General features: G+C 38.0%; 2 protein-coding genes across 2 annotated transcripts; one reads left to right on the top strand and one right to left on the bottom strand.

Moving 5' to 3' along the window:
* Positions 1-5,492: 5,492 nt before the first annotated feature.
* Positions 5,493-13,415, top strand: PJVK (pejvakin). Its single transcript, XM_071561760.1, has 6 exons — positions 5,493-5,703; positions 7,788-7,983; positions 9,266-9,407; positions 10,118-10,235; positions 11,241-11,345; positions 12,681-13,415. The coding sequence occupies exons 1-6, from the start codon at positions 5,493-5,495 to the stop codon at positions 12,980-12,982; spliced, it is 1,074 nt and encodes a 357-aa protein (XP_071417861.1). The 3' UTR covers positions 12,983-13,415.
* FKBP7 (FKBP prolyl isomerase 7) lies at positions 10,642-19,904 on the bottom strand. Its single transcript, XM_071561763.1, has 4 exons — positions 19,604-19,904; positions 17,928-18,079; positions 15,705-15,838; positions 10,642-15,395 (listed from the first exon to the last, which is right to left on the bottom strand). Exons 1-4 carry the CDS (start codon positions 19,807-19,809, stop codon positions 15,234-15,236), a joined length of 654 nt encoding a protein of 217 aa, XP_071417864.1. The 5' UTR covers positions 19,810-19,904; the 3' UTR covers positions 10,642-15,233.
* Between the last annotated feature and the right edge of the window lie 13 nt (positions 19,905-19,917).

A 19,917-nucleotide genomic window follows, 5' to 3' on the forward strand; every position in this document is an offset into this window, starting at 1 on the left:
TCTTTTTAGTAAATGCTTCACAGCTAACACATCCATCTACCCATAAAAAATATTGCCAGTAATATTGGGGCAATTACAAAGAAGCAAAAGCTGAGATGTTTCATACACTGAAGATGGACACACGAAACACAGATTAAATAATCTGCACATCCATAAACAAAGGTCAAAAAGGTAGGTCTGTGGAAGAGCATCTAAAGCAATCATCAGAATGTGTGTTCCTTAATTGCTTTTGTGTTTCCTTTTATCACCAACATCACTCTAGTGAGAAGGCAGTGAAGTGGGACAAAGGAACCAACTGTGTAACATACCCTTTTCATTAGGTTGACAATGTTGCTTGTCTAAAGATGAAAGAGGGGAGATGTCAACCAAAAGACTTAAGAGAAGCCAGTTGAACTCCTCAGCTTGTAGCCTTTCACTGATGTAACACTTACAATATTGTACAGCTTTAAGTGCTTTGACTGCTGGGTAAGTGTTCTGCTGTAACACAGCACCCCCTGGCTTGAGATCTAATTTTTGTCTGTATGTGCCATGAACTCTGAATTCATATTATCAGTCTATTCTGTAGCAGAGAATAGAAGATGGTTCCGATAGTTTGAGTTGTAAACCTGAGAATTGTTACATAGGAAGCAAAATGATAGCGAGTGAGTATGCATGCCTTTGAAATGGACCGTTAAAGGTGACCTTGAAAATAATTTAGAACAGCCCTGATGTTATGTTTTAGATAGCTGTACAGAAAAAGGTGACAGTGTTTCCTGGACTTCTTAATTTTTTTTCAAGTTCATTCTACTTTTAAGTTCTGTAAACATAGAGGTCTATTAAAATACATGCCTCTAGAAGCTTATTAAAATTTTCTCTTGACACTACAAATAGTGGTAGGCAGTTAAATGCCTCCCTGACATCCGATCCCGTCAGATCTCAGAAGCTAAGCAGGGTCAGCCCCAGATTAGTACTTGGATGGGAGACCTCCTGGGAAATGCCGGGTGCTGTAGGTTCTAGTCCTGAGGACTGTCACTGTCCAAGCTCGCTCGGCCGTGGCAGATGAACCTCAGGACTTAAACGGTGGGGCCAGTTCTGCGCATGCTGAGCCTCACCTAAAAATCCACTGCGCAGGCTGGAAGGGCACACCCACGTGGGGACAGCCCTTCCCAAATCTTTGTTCGCGAAGCCGAGCCACACACACACACACACACAGTGGTGGAATATTCAAAAGCATCTGGCTCCACAAGAATTCAAGCATGCTTTAAATATGGGGGAACTTAAAACATTTTAGGACAACGTGTCTGCAAAAAATTAAAATATGCTACTGCTAATTCAATTCTTCCCTTATATTTCATAATGAAAAGATCATTTGGGAACTGATTTAAAATTTTCACTTCACTTGAACTATATAATAAATCCAACATGATTTGTAACCAATGTTATGCATCTTCTTGTATGCTAGGAAGATATTAAAAAAAATATCAGCATCATTTGGTCAGATTGTGGGTTTAATCCTTTCAAGTGAAACACCAACTCAGTTTATCCAATCGCTTAAGATTTATTTTCTCCCTTTAACTGACGGGTTATTCATGCTAATTTTATGATATGGTTGACTGTGACCAAGAAACAAAATCAGGTCAGTTCACATAGATTGCAGAAACACCAAAATAACCTACAGATGGTTTAAGACTCCTGGGTTGAAAACAGTGAAATAATTCCACATTTTCAGTTCCTTTATCTAATATCCAACCTAAACCTACCCTGGCAAAACTTCAGGTTCTGTCAGTAGTCACCACAGAGCAGAGACCAGCACCTACCCCTTCTCTTCCCCTGACAAGGAAGTTGTAACTTGTCCTGGTTCAGCAGCCAGGACCAGTTTATCACTGTGTGGGTGTGAGCAAAGCTGTGTATTGTCCACCCTCTTATGTCATTTCCCATGAACTGTTAAAAATTGGACCTTTTGCAGCAGCTGCCCAGGGCACACCCAAACCCTCAGGATGTAAGCTGGGTGTTAAAGAAGCCTGTCAGATAAGAACTGTGATAACTCCCCTCCAGGAAGTTGTTAGCACCTCCACACCCAGCCTGAGGGGGCGTGTCTGCTAATGGGCCAACAGAGTTAGATCACCCATTGTGGAAGTTGCACCCTGAGGGAGATACTGCGCATTCCCACCTGAACCAGAGGGTATATAATTTGGGGTTTGGGGACTTCTGGTACCACTTGGTGGATCCAGAGGAGGATCAGAACCTCAACAGGACTGTGACTGTCATCTGCAGCAACAGGTTTTTTCTCCTCCTTTTTACTTTGGACTCAGGGAACCACAGGGGGGTGGCCTCAGCACAGAGGCTAAAGAACACCATTCTGTTTGTGCCCCAGGTGGCTGGATCATACTTCTGGGTTTTCTGGGTTAAAATTGATTTCTCTTTGTATAATTGCATTAATTGTAATATTTTTATTAAATTGTAACTCTAACATGATCTCTTTTGTTTTGCGTTCATTTCTCCTGCTGCATTACCTTTAAACCAGCACATAACTGCAATGAGGTCTCCTCTCAGTCTTCTCTTCTCTAGACTGAGCAAACCAAGTGCTCTCAGCTCTTCCTCATGCAGCTTCCCCTCAAGGCCCTTCACCATCTCTGTTGCCCTCCTTTAGACACTCTAACAGTTTAACATCTTTCTTATATTGAGGTGCCCAAAACTGCACACACAGTCAAGGTGAGGCTGCCCTAGAGCAGAGCAACCAGCTGGTGTTGCTGTGCCTGGTGCCCCCAGGACACGGTGGTCCCTCCTGGCTGCCAGGGCACTGCTGACTCATATTCAACTTGACATTGACCAGGACCTCCATGTCCCTTTCCCGGCACTGCTTTCCAGCATCTCATTCCCCAGTCTGTCTGTACATCCAGGGTTGCCCCATCCCTGGTGCAGAATCTGGCACTTCCCCTTATTGAACTTCATATGGTTGATCATCTCTCAATCCTCTAATTTGTTGAGGTCTCTCTGCAGGGCCTCTCTGCCTTTGAGGGAGCCAAGAGCTCGTCCCAGTTTTGTGTCATCTGCAAACTTGCTTAGTATCCCTTCCAGTCCTGCGTCCAAGTCATTTATGAAGATGTTGAAGAGCACAGGACCCAAGATGAAGCCCTGTGGAACTCCATTAGTGACAGGTCTCTGCTACCCTCTCTGCTTGACCCATGAGCCAATTTCTTGGGGGAATCCTATCAGGCCCTACAGATTTGTAGCTATCCAGCTTGAGCAGCAGATCTTGCATAATTTTGGGGTCAACTTTTATGTGAGTCTGTGCTAAGGGGTGTGGAATATTACAGGCCTGACTCTCAGCCTTGAGCCTGAATGTGAGTAAGGATTTTCATCTGCATGAGCTGGTGACACAAGGCAAGTTTTTTTTTTATTCAGGTGCTGACTCAGGCATAATATATTCACTTAGAAATTAAATGTTTTTCATTTATTGATTGCCCAAAATCACAGCATGCCGGGGCTGCAGAACTGCTGAAAGTTCCTAAGTGCATTTCTGTGCCAAGTATAAAAGTGCCCAGTGCTGGTGGAGTGGGAAAATACCTAATGTTTCTTCACTTGCATGTACAAAATTAGCAAATGTTTTCAAAATGTGACAGTGTTATTGTACTTGTACTCCTGTTCTCTGATCTGTGCCATGAAGATGATACAAACATCTGCTGCAGCATTTATTGTAGATTATAGGGTGTTAAACTAGCAGGAGTCCCACATAAACATATCAAATGAAACTATTCATTATCAAAATTAGATCTAGGATCAGACTATGATCTATGACCACATACTGAGCAAGACAAATACAAATACATGTTGAATAAACAGTGCCAGCTGAGCTTAATTACCCATAGGAAAAACAGTATCCTGTCAAATAGTTTTAAGACATATACAGGATTAATCTAAATCAAGAATCAATGGGCAATTTTCATTTTAGAATTTCCTTAGCTTTTCCTTCCCTTTAAAACCTTTTCAGTTCTATTAATGTGTTTTGATCGGGTAAATACATACAGGGGTTTTCTGGTAGTGGAGTGTAGTATGAATTGCAGCCTGAATTAATTACAGCATTTCACATGCTTTCAATTCAAAGTTTGTAACCAGACTTGATTTTTCAGCCCCCTCTAGAGTAAGCAGAAAGCTCTGGCAGCTTTTCCTTTCACCTCAGATAGCTGAGGCAATGTACTCATCCTTTTGCCTTTTTATTGAACGTCCTGATACTCTGAATCTTTAAGAACATCATGGAAGTATTGGAAAGAACTAAAATGAGACATGATAAATTATTAAATAAGAATTTATATGATAAAACCAGTTCTTAAAATGCTTTCACACAAAAACCCTACTTCAGAAAAAAAGCCAATCAAACCAACAGTTACCTGGCAGCCAGGGATAATATTCATACTAAAGTGCAGCTTTAGAAGCCTTTGGCTGATGCTGTACCCTACTGTAACTGCAAAAGGAGTCTCTGGAAGAAGTACTACAAGGTTTAGGAAGTTGCAAGAAAATCAAGTCATTGTTTACATGACAATGAGTGTGTTCCACCTGCCTCCCTCACACAGTGCTCTCTACTAACCCCCTTTTCTTTACAATGTTACATCTTTTTACACTGGTGCTTTCCCTTTTGGGTCCTTGAGCTGTTCCTTGTTCCTATATAATCTCACTTCTGTCTGCAATTTTACTTTTATTGGTTTGCATAATTCCCACAACTTAGTGAGTTTCTCAGTAGTCTGAGCCAAATTCCTGCAGCTCAAATGTAGCCCTTGGGTCACGGACAGCTGCGTCCATAGGAGAATAACACATGATGAAAGCCCACTGCTGTTTCTCCATGCCCCCAGCCATCTCCAGTCTTACCCTTCAGCCCACCACCACACTTGCTGCCCAGCTGAGCTCTCACAAGTAGCTTATGCAAGTGCTGTGAAAGGCAATATGGTCTCATCAGACCCAGGGGCGTTCAGGAATGTGTAATTCCAGCCGCCTCCCAGAGCGTGTCTGGGCTGCTTTGCTGGTTATAGGTAAACCACCAGAATTCAGCTGCAGCAAGGACCCAACAAACAAACAGCAACACATCAATATCTCCTAGTGAGAAGCTAAGGGTTGGGGAAGTTAGTCTTCTGTTTCTTTGGCTGTAAATTTTGATTTCAGACAGTAGCTGCAAACAGCCAAGAAAAGGGCAACCATTTCCCTATCAGTTTACACTGGTAATTCATTATTCATCACACAGAATTAGAGAGCTTAATTGAAGGTCTTTGAGAGAAGTCTCAAGCAATACACTGCAGAATTTTGGTAGCTAGGATGCTGTTGAAGTGAAATATAACTCAATCTGGGAAAAAAACCCAAAGAGTTTGACAGCTTTTTTTTTTTTTTGTGTGTGTGTGTGTTGTTTTTTTAAGCATGTCTATTTGTTTCAAAGAACATTATGAAAAGAACTGAACATGGGCTTGATGTCTGGAAGTTACACTTGATACAGAACTTTTTATTTTTATCATTACTAATGTCATAATATGTTTGCTGCTGCAACCAAAAACTTTGTTAAACAGGTTGGTGATGGAGGAAGACTAGTTCCAGTGCCCAGCCTCAGTGAAGCTGACAAATACCAGCCTTTGAGCCTTGTGATCAAAAAACGAAAATGTTTGCTTTCAAAGAAGTCTAAATTTGCTTCAACACCTTTCACATTAAAAGACATTCTTCAAGGGGAGAAAGAAATTTCTGCAGGTAAGATTTTTATCTTTCTTTAAAGTGGAAAAATGCATGTTTTCTAGTAAATACAGAACGGTAGACATAGTTTAAGCTGCAAGTAGCATGATGGTTCTTTTGTAAATGGGTAATATTATTTTTCTTGCTTAGTAATAAATATTTAAGAAAAAAGTATGAGAATGGTTAAAAAAAGGAAAAAAATGGGCCTTCTGGAACAAGAGTTAAAAAAGAAAGTCAGTTATAATAAAAACCCTTGATATTTTCTGAACTAGTATGAAACTAATTCAGTTGAGCTTTGCTGTTTCACTAACCACAAATTCTTGACAGTTGTACTGATCTATATTGATTAATTGATACTTAAAATTTGTTTTTAATGTACACTTTTCTCTGTATATTCACTTTTAAGTGTGTAAGAATGGCCTCAGTTGCACAGCTGTTCCATGCTAGTAGTCCCTGGTTCTGAACTGGACTCTGCACAGGCAGAAGCATTTGACAACAGCTACTGACTGATATAATTGGATTTCTGTGAGATTTTTTCCACATTTGTAATCTATTTGGTGTATTTAAAGAGTTTAATGGTGTTCAAATTGCCTTTGCTATGCAATAACATTAATTTTTGACAAGATTCTGTATGAATGAGGAGGTTCAAAATTGAACTATATTTTCCTGTACCTTCCTTTGAAAAGTGTGTAATCCCTGTCCACATGCTACATTTTCTCAAAACAGTTTCATTGCTTTGTTTTTTAAACATGTAAATTTTTACAAAAATATCGATATTAATTACATATGAAATGCATTAATTATAAATTCTACTAAGACAAACCATTATGAGCACAAGAAAGCAGAAATACCAGTTGACCCCACAAAAAGGGGATTCCAGGATTCAAACATGATGAAAAAAAAAAAATGTAATCCCACTAATCCTACTAATCTTACAACCAGAAAAAGGCAGCTGGCTTGTCCTGAATGAAAAAAAATATTGAAAACTCTTATAAAAATTTCTGAGAAAAGGATTGCAAAATATCATTACAAATTCTCAGAAAAGCTTGCTAGTCTTTTCTATAAAGGTTAAATATTATGTGCAGAAAGTATTGTCCTTTAACATAAGCAAAGAGCTTTGTAATTGAATTTCCTTTTTTATGTGACAAAGGTGAATGTCTTCAATCATTTTATAATTATGAAAATATGTGAACCCTTTGTTTGTTTGTTTGTTTAAAAATAAAAACAAACAGGATTCATAGTAGGTGACTTCATAATGTCAGTTTATCCTAAAAGCTTCAAAGGATTAAAAACAAAAAAAGGAGTAAAACCCAGATTCTTAAATGTATTGGATGTCAAATCCCTGTGTTCATTTTAACTTGGCAGCCAATGCATCCTACTATTTTTTCTGTTAGTGCAATGGAAATTCATTTAAGGTTATAAAGACAGAATTATAGAAATGCTTTGGTACCTACCCTTTGATTGTACAGTAATTCAATGCAAACTTCAAGTAAGTCAGAATTAATTTGTTGTTTTCCTTAAAACGAATCTGACATAGTCCCTGTAATCATTAGGCATAAATGGAAAATGTGGTAAGTCTTTCTACATGTGATATGTCAGGTAAAAGGCAGAGTTAATGTCACTGGCACACTCATGTCTCATTCACATATTGCAAAAATTAAGACATGTTGGTGTCATTTGTACTGCATCTAGACAAATATCAGAATTCCCTAATATTTTTTTACTACTTTATTCCTAGTATTAATGTTCTGCATGGCCTCTGCTGAGTAATTGTTGTTTTCAGAGCCTCTGTCATTAAAGCCACAACACACCACATGTATAGTTCATGTGTTCCAACAACATCACTACAAGTAGAAGTACTTTAGGAGAATAACGGTAAGCACAGAAATTTAGAAATAGACCTAATCACCATTTCATCCCTCTGACTCCTGTGTGCTCTCTTTCCAGCAGTCATCAGTAGTGACACCAATAAGTGCTCAATGTTGCTCTGAATTTCACAACAAAATGGTGAGACACAGTAGGAATGGGACCTTTTAGTCTTGCTCTGTGAAAATACTGCGCTCAGACTTTTCATCAAACAATTAATTTCTTCTTTTATTCAGGTGTCTCATCTTACCAGTTGCTCAACTATGAAGACAAATCTGATGTTTCACTTAATGGCAGAAGAGGAAATCAGATAATGAATGATGTTGGTTTTGATGTTGCTGGATCAGATTCTGTTGCCTTTAAAGCTTCATTTGGCATAGTGACCAAACATGAGGTTGAAGTACCAAGATTACTTAAAGAACTTACTACAAGGTTATATTTTGATTTCTGGTTCCATAATTATATTTCATACAGTTAGGTTGAAAGTCTGAAATGCTTAGGTTTTGATTATTTTTAGTCAACCAATAGCAGTCATCATCTGCTATTTTCAAGAGTCTCAGGTTGGATCACTGGGATTAGACACATGACCCTCTGTATAATACAGACTGCACAAATTTTCTGAATTCTAGTTTGAATTACAGTGCATCTCTCAGGAAAAAAAACAAAACATATTCAGAGAGAAAGAGTCCATCCAAGCTTCTATCTATGTTATACCATAGTATTGAAAATTTGAAATTACTTTGAATGACATTACCCAGCTCCAGGTTTCAGAAATAGGATTTCTTTGTCTTTGATGAACTAGAGAGCGACATATATTTGTGCCTATGTAGGTACTTTGAGGTTTTATGAAGTTACTAAACACCCTTTTCTTTGAAAAGCAAAATAGGTTTATCTACTTGAATTTTTAATAACCTTCTGTGACTTTTCTCTAAATCCAGAATTGTTTTACAAACATTCCTGTTGAGCTGTGGACAATGAAAATGAACTGTGTGTTCCCACGGTGCTAGCACGAATGTCAGATGTAGAAATATGATGAGACTAATTGTAGGCGTCATTTTTAATATTGTATTTAAAAAATTGTCCCTAGGTCACAGTATCATCCCAGCGAATTCAGTGCTTCATCCCAGTAAATTATTTACTATGCATAATGCAACTTTTGCATTTTCAAATATATATTGTTTCTTTTTGTTCTTTACCAAGGAGTGCATTTCATTTTGCATCTGTAAGATCTCATGTTCTGTACCTCTCTTCCTGCTTTATTTGTAACCTCTGAACTTCATTAATAACTGGGGGTGGGGAAAGAGGATCTAGTCTCCTGATAAAAAGATTCAGTGTTAGAGGAAATTCTCCTAGAAACATTTGTTTCATGATTGTTCAATGTTTTTAAGTGATACAGGGTTTTTGGTTTTTTTTTTTCAGTTACAGGCACTAAAAACAGAGTCAGATGGACTGACTTTGAATTTTCCAGGGTGTCCCAGACATCCTCTCTAACATTTGTACTTTATTGGCTTTGTCCTAATTTTTTAGTTCTTCTGTTCCCAAACACTGAAAACCAGTATTAGGTCTCCAGAGACCTCCCCAGTCAGTTGTTTCACTGCTACATTATGGTGATTCATTTACTGATTTAAAGTTACTAATTCTATTAGCTGCTTTGTAAATTGCTAATCAGGTCTGAATTTCCTTCCTGCCTTCCTCTTTTTTTTTTTTTTTTTAGAAAAATAAACTTTGATCATTGTCTGGTCCATCAATTAAGAAAAAGTAGGACAGAAATCTTGTGTGTGGTCATGGAAAGTATTCGAACTACAAGGCAGTGCTCATTAACTGTCCATACTGGAATGCGTGGAGAGACAATGAGGGTAAATATGTTTGACAAAGTTCTTTTACTTATATGATCAAGCATAAAAAGCTAATTTTTATACATTTTATGTTTGGATTTAATTGGATTTGTATTATGTAAGCTCAGAAAAAATCTGAAGTAAATCAATATTATTGTACTGATGTAAAGTCATTTAAAAGTTGGTCTTTTTTTAGCAATGCTCATGTGACTGAGGGATGGGAAATACATAAAAGGATGGCCAGACAACAAGCCATTGCCTGGGGTGAAGACTCAGGAAAAATGTGGAATTTTCATCTTCCTAGTTTGACTTTCTAATAAATGTATAACCTATCTTTCTTTATTATAGTCATCTTCTAAAACATCTTGGAACTCCAGGTTCTTATTATTTCTTTCAAGGGTCGGCATCTTACTCCCTCTTATGTCCTTCCTCCCTCTCCTGCTCTATATGTTTGAATAATTGAACCTACAAATCTTCTGACTTTGCTCATTACTAGTATTTATAAGTCATTCATGTACCTTTCAATGAGTGATGCAAATGCAGTTACTATCTCTGTATCAAACTTTATTAAAATGCAAAGGAGTTAATAGAAAATTCTTAAGTTATGAATTTGAGCTTCAAAGTTTCCTCCTGACATTATAATTCTCAATAGATGCAGTAGAGATAATATTTAGCTTATTTTTTAATGGCAATTTGTAACTTTTTTCTTTTGATGCTTTTCTAAATTATAGTTTCACATTATTGAAGATCAGAATAACAAAGGGCGGGACAAAGCCATTGTTTTTCCTGCACATACAACTATTGCTTTTAGTGTATTTGAACTATATATTCATTTGGATGGTAATTTTGGTAAGTGATGTGAATTACTGTCATTATGCTATTATTTATAATGATCTTCATTTTTAAAACAGTTTTATTACTCTTGATATACATTAGTCCTGATAGTATTCAATGGTATGCTTTAATTTTATGTGCATAAGTGTTCTGACCTTCTAAGGAACAGATAAGCCAGGCAGGTGCTAGAAACAGGCTGCCATGGATACGTTTTTTAAAAGTTTGTATAATTTTGTATTTATTTTTAATCCTGCAGTTGTATGGAATAAAAAAATCACATATTTCTAGTCTGTAAGGAGCAGGCTTATAAGACTATCTGATCAGTTTTGTATAAAACAGGCAATTATAAAGACCCAAGTAAAGAAAATTGTACAGAACTTCTAACCTAAGCTAACATTTACTTCTGTTGGGGCTTTAATGTCAGCCTGATACATCATTACCGCATATGAATATCTGGAGATATTTATGAGGAAATAATCACAGTTAATGGAAACTAACAAAAAATTTATGTAGCTAATATTTAATTTTAAAGATTTTCTTTCAAATTATGGATAGAAACATAGATGATACTTGTTTTTATTAAAAAAGAAAAAAAGGTTTTAATAGTTCATTCAGTATTGGAAGAGGTGACTACAGAACTCACAGCCCTGCTTGTTACTGTTCATTTTTAGTTTCAAATAAAACCACAGAAATGTTTCACCTTCAGAATTAGGGCTTTTGTTTATATGACACTGACTGTCTTAGTCCCTTAACATGGCCATAACTTGTGTGTGAAACAAAACAAGCTCCGATGATGTTATTTGAAAGCCATCAACATTTAAAAATTCCTATTGAATCCGTGTAATTTGATTCTAAGGACTATTCCAGTGTGCAGAGTTGTATTAAATAGTTGTAGTAGCCATTAAAAATGTTAGCAAAGCTAACAGTTAACTTCATTGATTAGAAAACATATTAAGCTCTGTTGTGCAATTATGGATTTTATATTTTGTTCCTTTAAAAACTTATTTTTCATTTTTACAGAACTGTGTGTGACTCCAATTTCAAAAGGAGGATTTGAAAAGGAGAAATCTGGACCATCATCACTGACCAAATTAAGAAGATTAAAGAATAATCTGTTTCATCGCAGTATGACTTTTGATATTTATATACAAATGTCTTATTTAATGCACAAAAGTGTATTTTTGTTTCCTTAATTTCTGTGCAAGTTGACTGTTTAAAGAAAGAAATTTTTATGGAAAATGTGCCTCTTAATTTCTAGTGTATTGAAATTATTTAAAGTTATTAAAATTTATATTTGAGGATCTGTCTCTTTCAGAAATAACAGATCTATGGTATTGCTGTTCATTAAAACTCTAAAGATCTTAAAGTTACGGCTCTTGCTAAACTGGTATGGAGTAACTATACAACTAAGTACAGTTAACACTGAACAGATTTCATGTGCTTGCCATTTACAGCTTGTGTTATGCAATACAAGTTATAATCTCTAGTAGTATTTGAGGGCAAATTCTGTAAGTTTAAATACCAAACAATGTTAATTTAAATATTTAAATATACTCCTTAGGCTATATGTTCACATGGCAGGGACACAGGCAAGATACCATCATAGTATTCTTTATTCAAATATGAACACAGCATCCAACAAAACTGAGTGTCACTGTCTCCACCTCTATTTTCTTCAGACCAAGATCTTATACGTGTAATACTCCTTGGTCCAAGCACTTTATATATCTGCAAATCTGAGTGTGAAGATAAATGCTGAGCGGTGAACATGTCCTTTAGAGGCTGCTCTGTGTAGGTGCCCTTGCTCCACTGTATCCCTCTCTCAGTCAAAGGCCATTTATGAACCAAGACCAGTGCTGCCCCAGTCCAAACTAAGGGAATAAATCTTCAGTGGGTATGATACACCTCCAGTAGCTCTAGTCATGTAGTTGTCATTCAATTTAAACTAGGCAATCACTGAAGAGATAGGGAAAAGGTAGGTAGTTCCTAATACCTGGATGCTCAGCAATCTGCTAAGATGTCAACAGGCAGTTCTCCAAGTTTTCTAAACCTGTTAAGTATTAGTGGGATTTATTTGTAAATAACAGGCAAGAAAAGCAAATTTACAATGTTTAGAAAATAAAACTGGAAATGCAAAACTAAAACCACAGAAGAACACAGCTGTGATTTGACTTTGCACCAATTTCTCAGAAGCTTGCCCCATGCCTATCTTTTATTTCTAAAAATATAATTATATAGGTCATATACAAAAAATTCTGGCTTTTGTAAGTGTCTTATGTGAAGTTATAGAAAAATTTTGCAGCATTACAGAGTTTTTGATGGGAAGTAATCTATATGGCATGCCTAGAATAGTTTTGTGAATCAGTTGTTATTTCTATAATTAGGCTGGCATGTTTTTTAAACAACAGTTCATAATGTAATGACAATCATTGCTTCTTTTTCTTGTGCATTCTTTTTCAGATAAAGGAGTAGTGGAAATCATTGCTAACTCTGATCCTTACTTGGAGGACCTTTTTACAGATTATTATGAAAAAGCTGCAAGCATGACTGATCTCTCTACAAGCTATCTCAGAGAAGGTTCTCATATCCGAATTAATTTACTTAATAACAACATCCCCAAAGGTCCTTGTGTCCTCTGTGGAATGGGAAGTTCTAAAAGGGAGACAGTCTACGGATGCCTGGAATGTTCTTTTAATGGACAAAAGTATGTACGACTGCATGCTGTGCCCTGTTTTGACCTCTGGCATAAGAGAGTAAAGTAACTGAGCTAGATAAGTGCCTCTTGTCACAGACATGGGCATATAACTGTGCCACAAACTTTTAAGTGTTAGCAAATATGACACAAATTGTGAAATGCAAAATAGTGAAAGTGCAAAATGTTTTATTACACTGTTACCTTCCAATTCTTTGCTTCACAGTCAATGACCTTTTACTTTTAAAACACTCTCGTGCATTCCCTGACACTGCTTTTCTTCTTTCTAGAGCCTTCTCATTATGATAATGAAAAATACACTCTTAAACTGTATTTTCATGTCAAAATATACACTAGAAATTACTTTAAGTTGTTTACACAAGCTAGTTAAACCCCCAAAATGTTGCCTTTCTCTACACTGGCACATGATGGTTAAATGAGAATATTTGTTAATAATTTAGTGTTCTCATGAATGATTAATTGAAGTATCAGATTAAAAAACATGCTAAAACTCAGTCTAATGTTTCATTTACAAAAGGGAACAACTGAAACCACGGAGAGGCGATCCATATTAGGATGCTGTTGCCATATGTCAACAGTTTGTTTAGATTACTGAAAAGGTACCAGCTGCTCCATCTTCTGCATTTGGATTTTTTGTCACAGCTGCTCTTGACTTCCTTTTATGTGTTCAGAAAAAAATTGCTTAGCAGAAAATGTTTTGGAAACTTTTGAAAACACACCAAGACTTCAGGAATGAGTCTTTAACTGGCAATTCTCAAACACAGTACATTAGGTCTATTGAGAACAGGAACCTGGGAGGGCACCAGAGTTGTGTTCAGGTCTGGGACTGGGCATGCTGTCAGACAGGGTGCTGGTGAAGCTTTCTCTCACCATGCTGTTTTTTAACCTGGTAAACCAAAAAATGTTTTTCTACCTTTTAAAATTATTTTAAGGATAACTCAGCTATGGAAGCTTTTTTCACATGTGCTGCCACTTTCACTGTGCACATCTGATTATTACATGTTGAAAGGAATACAGCCACTACTTTTAATGTGAGAAAAGTGAAGTACATTATGCAAGTGTTGTGGTGACATCTGCATAAGCAGAACGGTTATTGAGATTGAAGTACTCTTAACTATTGCTAATCCTTTGCATTCTCCAGAGGGAGGGAAACCAGAATGATGCCCAAATAATTATTTATGTTTGTATATAGTATCTGCCATCATCTTCTATCTCATCTAAGGAAATTATGATAGTGTAAATTTTTAATTTGGTGCTGCTGCTGAATCAACTGGGTAACTTGATAATTTTACTAAGTCAAAGTTTAAAAACTCACTTAAAATATTGCTTTTTCATCAACACCAAATTATTCATATTGTATGTATGGCAAGACTTCGCGAACGAAGATTTGGGCAGGGCTCTCCCCACGTGGGTGTGCCCTTCCAGCCTGCACAGTGGATGTTTTAGGTGAGGCACAGCGTGCACAGAACTGGCCCCACCATTTAAGTCCCAAGGTCCATCTGCCATGGCCGAGCGAGCTTGGACAGTGACAGTGAAGTCCTCGGGACTGTCACAGCACCCGGTACTAACCGGGGCTGACCCTGCTGAGCATCCAAGATCTGATGGGATCGGATGGCAGGGAGGCTTGAACTGCCAGGGGACGGTCCCCACTGAGACTTGAACTCAGGTCCTTGGGATTCAGAGTCCAGAGTGCTCTCCTTTACACCATGGGACCGCCCTTATTGATATTAATATTAAAGATGGTATTTTCACTTTAAAAATATCATTTGTGTTCTTATCTTAACATTCCGGAGACAGCATTCATTTACTTTAAGGCCTTTTATGGTTAATTGCTGTAACCAATTGTTCCTTGAGAAGCTGGCCTAGGAGCATGCAGGGGTCTGACCAAGTTACATTCCTGGGATTCTGTTTTCCCTTCTATTTTACAGGTGATTGAGAAGTGTTCATCACTTACGTTCTAACTCTGTCAACAGTTACTGGATCCACTTTTGTGGATCAATAGGACAGAAATAATTATTTGCATTGGTATTTTACACAATAAAAAAGACTGCTAAGCAATACTGTAGACTGGAACATGATGCAAGAACCACTAATAAGAAATCATGGTGTTTTCCCATTTCATTTCTTTCTTTTGAAATGTCTAACACATTTTATTAGTTGAATGTTAAAAATAAGATTTTTACAGTCACCTTAAAAGATATAAAAAGATGCCACTATAAAAAAATACAAAAAATTCTATGACAAAGTATTATTATTTAGGATTCAGTGTCCAGAAAACAGCCAAAATTTTTTTAAAGTACTTAGAGTTCATCATGCTGGTAGACGTTGTACTCCTTTGCTGATATGAAGCCATCTCCATCATGGTCATTCTTTTTAAATATGTCAGCTAAGATTTCATCATGGGCTGAGGGATGACGCTTTTTGCCATCTCTTGCAAATTCTTCTTTCAGATACTGGCTTATCTATAAGGATAAGAAAAAAGGCAAACTGTTGTGATTTTTATGCCAGTACTCAACAGCTATCTTTGAGGACACCTCGGGTGTCCACCTAAGTTATTGTGATTCCAGTGCAGACACATCTACAGTTCGTCTACAGAAGTCTGAGATGTATTAATGTATTAAAGCAAACTTCAGCATTGCACAGTGTAGCTTGTGTAAGCACACAGAAGCCTTATGTGATCAACTGTAGCAGAGGAAGCTCATGTAAAGACAAACTAATGAAACCATTCCTATAATTTTATAAATTATTTCAAATTATTTACATTATATTACCTCAAGTTCAGAGAGTTTCTTGTCACTGTCCTTGTCTATTTCATTAAATGCTTCAACGCTACGAGGTCCTTTATTTACTGCATAAAGTTCAATCTCAAAGATCAATGTTGCATTGGGTGGAATCTTGCCCTGTGCTATGAATAAAAAGAAAAAAAAGCATTTAAGAAATCAGACTCTATGGTCAGAGATCACATGATGAATTCACATGTAAAGCCGTTTCTTTTTTTCTTAAAAAATCTGTTATATTCAGATTAAACTCTGAATTTAAATATTGTGCATCTAGACAGGAAGATGGTTCCATTGTGTTAGATAAATGATTTTGAGAGAAACGTGCTAACCGTGTACTTTTTTGGAACAAAACTCTATTACTCATATCAATTGAGAAACTTGTAGAGACTAAGAAAAGGGTTATCATGAAAAACAAGTATTTCTAGACTTCTCACTCTTTCACATCTTGTCACATGATAGGGCTTATTAAGAGACTGATTCTAAATTGTATGTCTTTATTAAATATCTGCAATCGATTTCAAATATTACAGTAATAGACCAATGCTCCTATGTTTTTTCCATCTGAAGAAACAAACAGGTAATACCACGTTTCCCTCAGTTCCCATGAATTATATCACTGGTAAAAGGATTTGATATAAAATAGTGTTTAAAATGTATATCTCAGAAAGAAGCTATAAAATGTAAGTCCTCTGATCTACCAAAAAAAACCACAAACCCCCCAAACTACTGGAATATTTTGTCTGGTCTCTGAATTAAAAAAAAACCAAAACAACAAAACCTGTTAAAATTTCAACATTGCTGGATCAAAGTGTTTTCTGACACCTGATATAAAATCAGCACTGCCTATAAACACAGGTCAATGTTTCATGCATCTCTCAAAAAATGAAACTGAGAAGAGACAGCAACAAACTAATGAGGTCTAAAAGTAGTGCCAAAAGAGCATCAAGAAATCATGCAGCGTAAAATGAAAATGTAAACATGCAAGTTGCTTCTATTCACAGCCAAAGCCAGTGAGCATAACATTGTAACCTTGGAATTTTGACAGAATTGTGAGCTTGTGCCAATCCTTCATAAACTGAAGAAAAGCTAAAGAATACTGTGTTTATAAACAGAAAGTAAATCAAATTATTATTCAGACTACTCATTTAAAACAGCCATAGTAAAAATGACAGGTTTCAGAGCTCAAAATATTTTAACCTTCTAAGCTATAAAAATGTAGACGTTTTAAATACATCTAAATATAGATCATGGTTTAAATGCTACTTACAAAAGAAAGATACAATACTAGAATTCAGTAGTTTCCAAATATACATACCAACAAAGGAAAGACATGTAAAGATTTAGAAAGCCACATGCATCTTTTGTAATTCAAGATTAGGCAGGCATCTTCCCCAGCATGCAGGAATACGCTGAGACAGAGGACAGGTGTGCTGTGGGAAAATAATACTTTCTTGAAGTGCTACCTGGAACAAACAGTTAACGCTAGTATTAGAGGTAAAGAACATTTTAATTTGTATCACTGTTTCTTCCTTTTGTATGAAAGACAAGACTGGTGCATTGAATTCTGACATGTCACTATCAGACTATCATTACAGGAGCTACCTGTCCACAGAAACTACTGTCAGAGCTAAAGTTAGCTATGTTGGAGTGCTGAAACACTGCATAAGCTCAGACTGGAACTTTTTTTTAAAGTGATCTGCACACTGAATTATCTTCTATTCAAATCAGATTTCATGAATTGCACTGTTGCAATTACTATGTAATGTGATGATGATATCCATTAACTATCCAGCACTTAGGCAGTATTTCAAACAAATTATTTCTACTTAGATTAACTGCACTGCATTTTCCATTTTAGTCAGAAGATGCACATTGTCATTTAAAAATCTAAGCAGGCATGAGTCTAATAATAGAAAGTGAGTACGACTAGATTTTAATAGATTAAGACAAAAAATGCTGATATGGATTATGAAGATCTTTTTGCTGTCAATTTTTTGTATGATGGCACTGAACTCTGATGCAAACTGCAAGGGCTGGGTGTGGGTATATGACAAGGACTTACAACTGCACAGCAATGAGCAGGACTGGGCTGCACAGCTGCAGTACCTCCAAAAATAATGGAAGCACCAATTCTTACAGACATTTACAATACTGTATGTTTGAAAGGGTAAAACAGAGAAAAGATAAATTTTAGTGTTAAAACTTCTTTTTTACCATATCCTTGCTGTCCATATGCCAATGATGGAGGGATTGTCACTTTCCGTTTTTCTCCAGGACACATATTCATCATAGCAATATCTAACCCTTTTATGACTTGTCCAACACCCAGAACGAACCATTTTGGATGACCTTGATCGTGCGTCCGACTATTAAAAAGAATTGTGCATCAGTAACGGTAAATTTAGTGTATTTTTTTACCTAATTTGAAATTACAGTTAGTAAAAACATACATTAGATTAATAACACACAATGTTTAGAGTGCACGAATACAAAGTATTAACACTTTTCCTGCTGCATTTATAATTAACTTACGGTCAAATTTGATATGTGTAGGGGGAAAACTTCCTTGTGGAATAAAAAACACCCTCATTCTTTAACTTCTTACAAAAACATCTGATCTTCCTGATCATGTACACTGCATGCCAGAAACAAGGTGCCACTGTGGGAAGTCTCTGAGAGAAGAACTGCTGGGAGGAGCAGAAAGTGAAAGTCTTCAGCAGTTCGCATCCCTGTAGGATGGGGTGGGACCAACAATGCAGGTCTGTGTTGGGGGAACCTGAGAATCTGTGTGCACACCCACCGCTCTGTTCAATCCAGGTATTCAATGCCTGAGGCAGCTTTTGGTCATGTAAGGTATCCCCAGCTGGGAGCTGCACTGAATGTAGCTCAAAAGCCAGAGGGCAACACTTTATGTGCCAAGATCAGTCACTTCAACAGGCAAAAAACTGCAAGTGAAACGGTACTGTTATATGTAGAATTATCCTATATTGATGTTTTTTCTTAAATTATACAAGTGAGGGGAATGAATCAAGATTTTATAATAAGCTAAGTTGCTGTCTGATCGTCCAAATATGGGTAAGGAGGGAGCCAGGTAACTGAAAGGAAGAAAATCCTCTCCCCTCCATAGTTCCCGCACGGGACAGTCCTGCCAAACTAGTAGGATAGACTGCCATTAAAAGCAAGGCCCTGTAAAAATACAGCTTTTGCACAACAGTTTCTGTGCAAAGCAATCTAGACCAAACGGAAACAGCCTGAAGATAGATGAGTAGGGCAAAGCGAAAAAGCAAAAACGCAAGTGCTAACACTGGGCAAAAAGGGCAGGCACAACAAATCAGGAAGAAAACCAGCAACAGTGAAGAGGCAAAAACGCTGCAAACCACAAGTGTAATCATGTGGCTGCCGCGCAGTGCCAACTATGAGGAAGCGCACGCTGCATTCAAGCTGGTCTAAAATTGTCAGCCTGCAGGAGCTCCTCCTCCCAACCCCAGTTTTTCTGCACAGACTACAGCACAGAACACGGCAGGTGATAACGTGGTGGGGTTTTTTTCACCCTGCCAAGGGGGTTCTCCATGTGGGGTGTGGGCGACAGCCTCTCTGCGTCCCTCCCATCGGGCCCCATCGCTGGCCACGGCCTCGGGCAGTACTTTGGTTTCCATCCTGTCTCCGCGCTGGTGCCTCATGATCATGGGTAAACCCTGTCACACTTCAACATTCGGCTGAGGAAAATAAAGGCTGAGGGGGGCAAATTACTACTGCTGCTGCGGACAGCGTGGGCCCCATGGTGTGCCACGGAGTGTGTCCCGCAGCTCCCTGCGGGGGGGCCCGGCTGGGCCACGCACGGCCCGGGAGGGTCCCCCGCTCCCCCCTGCCCCGGTGCCACGGGGTCCCACCTGCAGTAAAACTTGGAGCCGTCGTTAGCCAGGAATCCGTCATAGTGTGCGTTCAGCAGATCGCCCTTCTTGCTCTTCGGGCTGCAGTTCTCGGGGAGGTGCAGCACCTCTATCTGAACCTGCTCCGCCGCCGCCGTGCCCTCGGCCTGCGCGGGGGCCGCCAGCAGCGTCAGCGGCAGCAGGAGCAGGGTCAGCCCGCGGCCCATGTCGCTGCGAGGCGGTCGCCGGCGTGGCACTGTCCCCGCTGCGCCGAGGGGCGGGGGACGCTGCGCCGCCGCTCCGCCTCGGCCGGGCACGGCCCCAGCAGCAGCCGC

Source organism: Pithys albifrons, chromosome 8, assembly GCF_047495875.1.
Source record: "Pithys albifrons albifrons isolate INPA30051 chromosome 8, PitAlb_v1, whole genome shotgun sequence".
Classification (NCBI taxonomy): domain Eukaryota; kingdom Metazoa; phylum Chordata; class Aves; order Passeriformes; family Thamnophilidae; genus Pithys; species Pithys albifrons.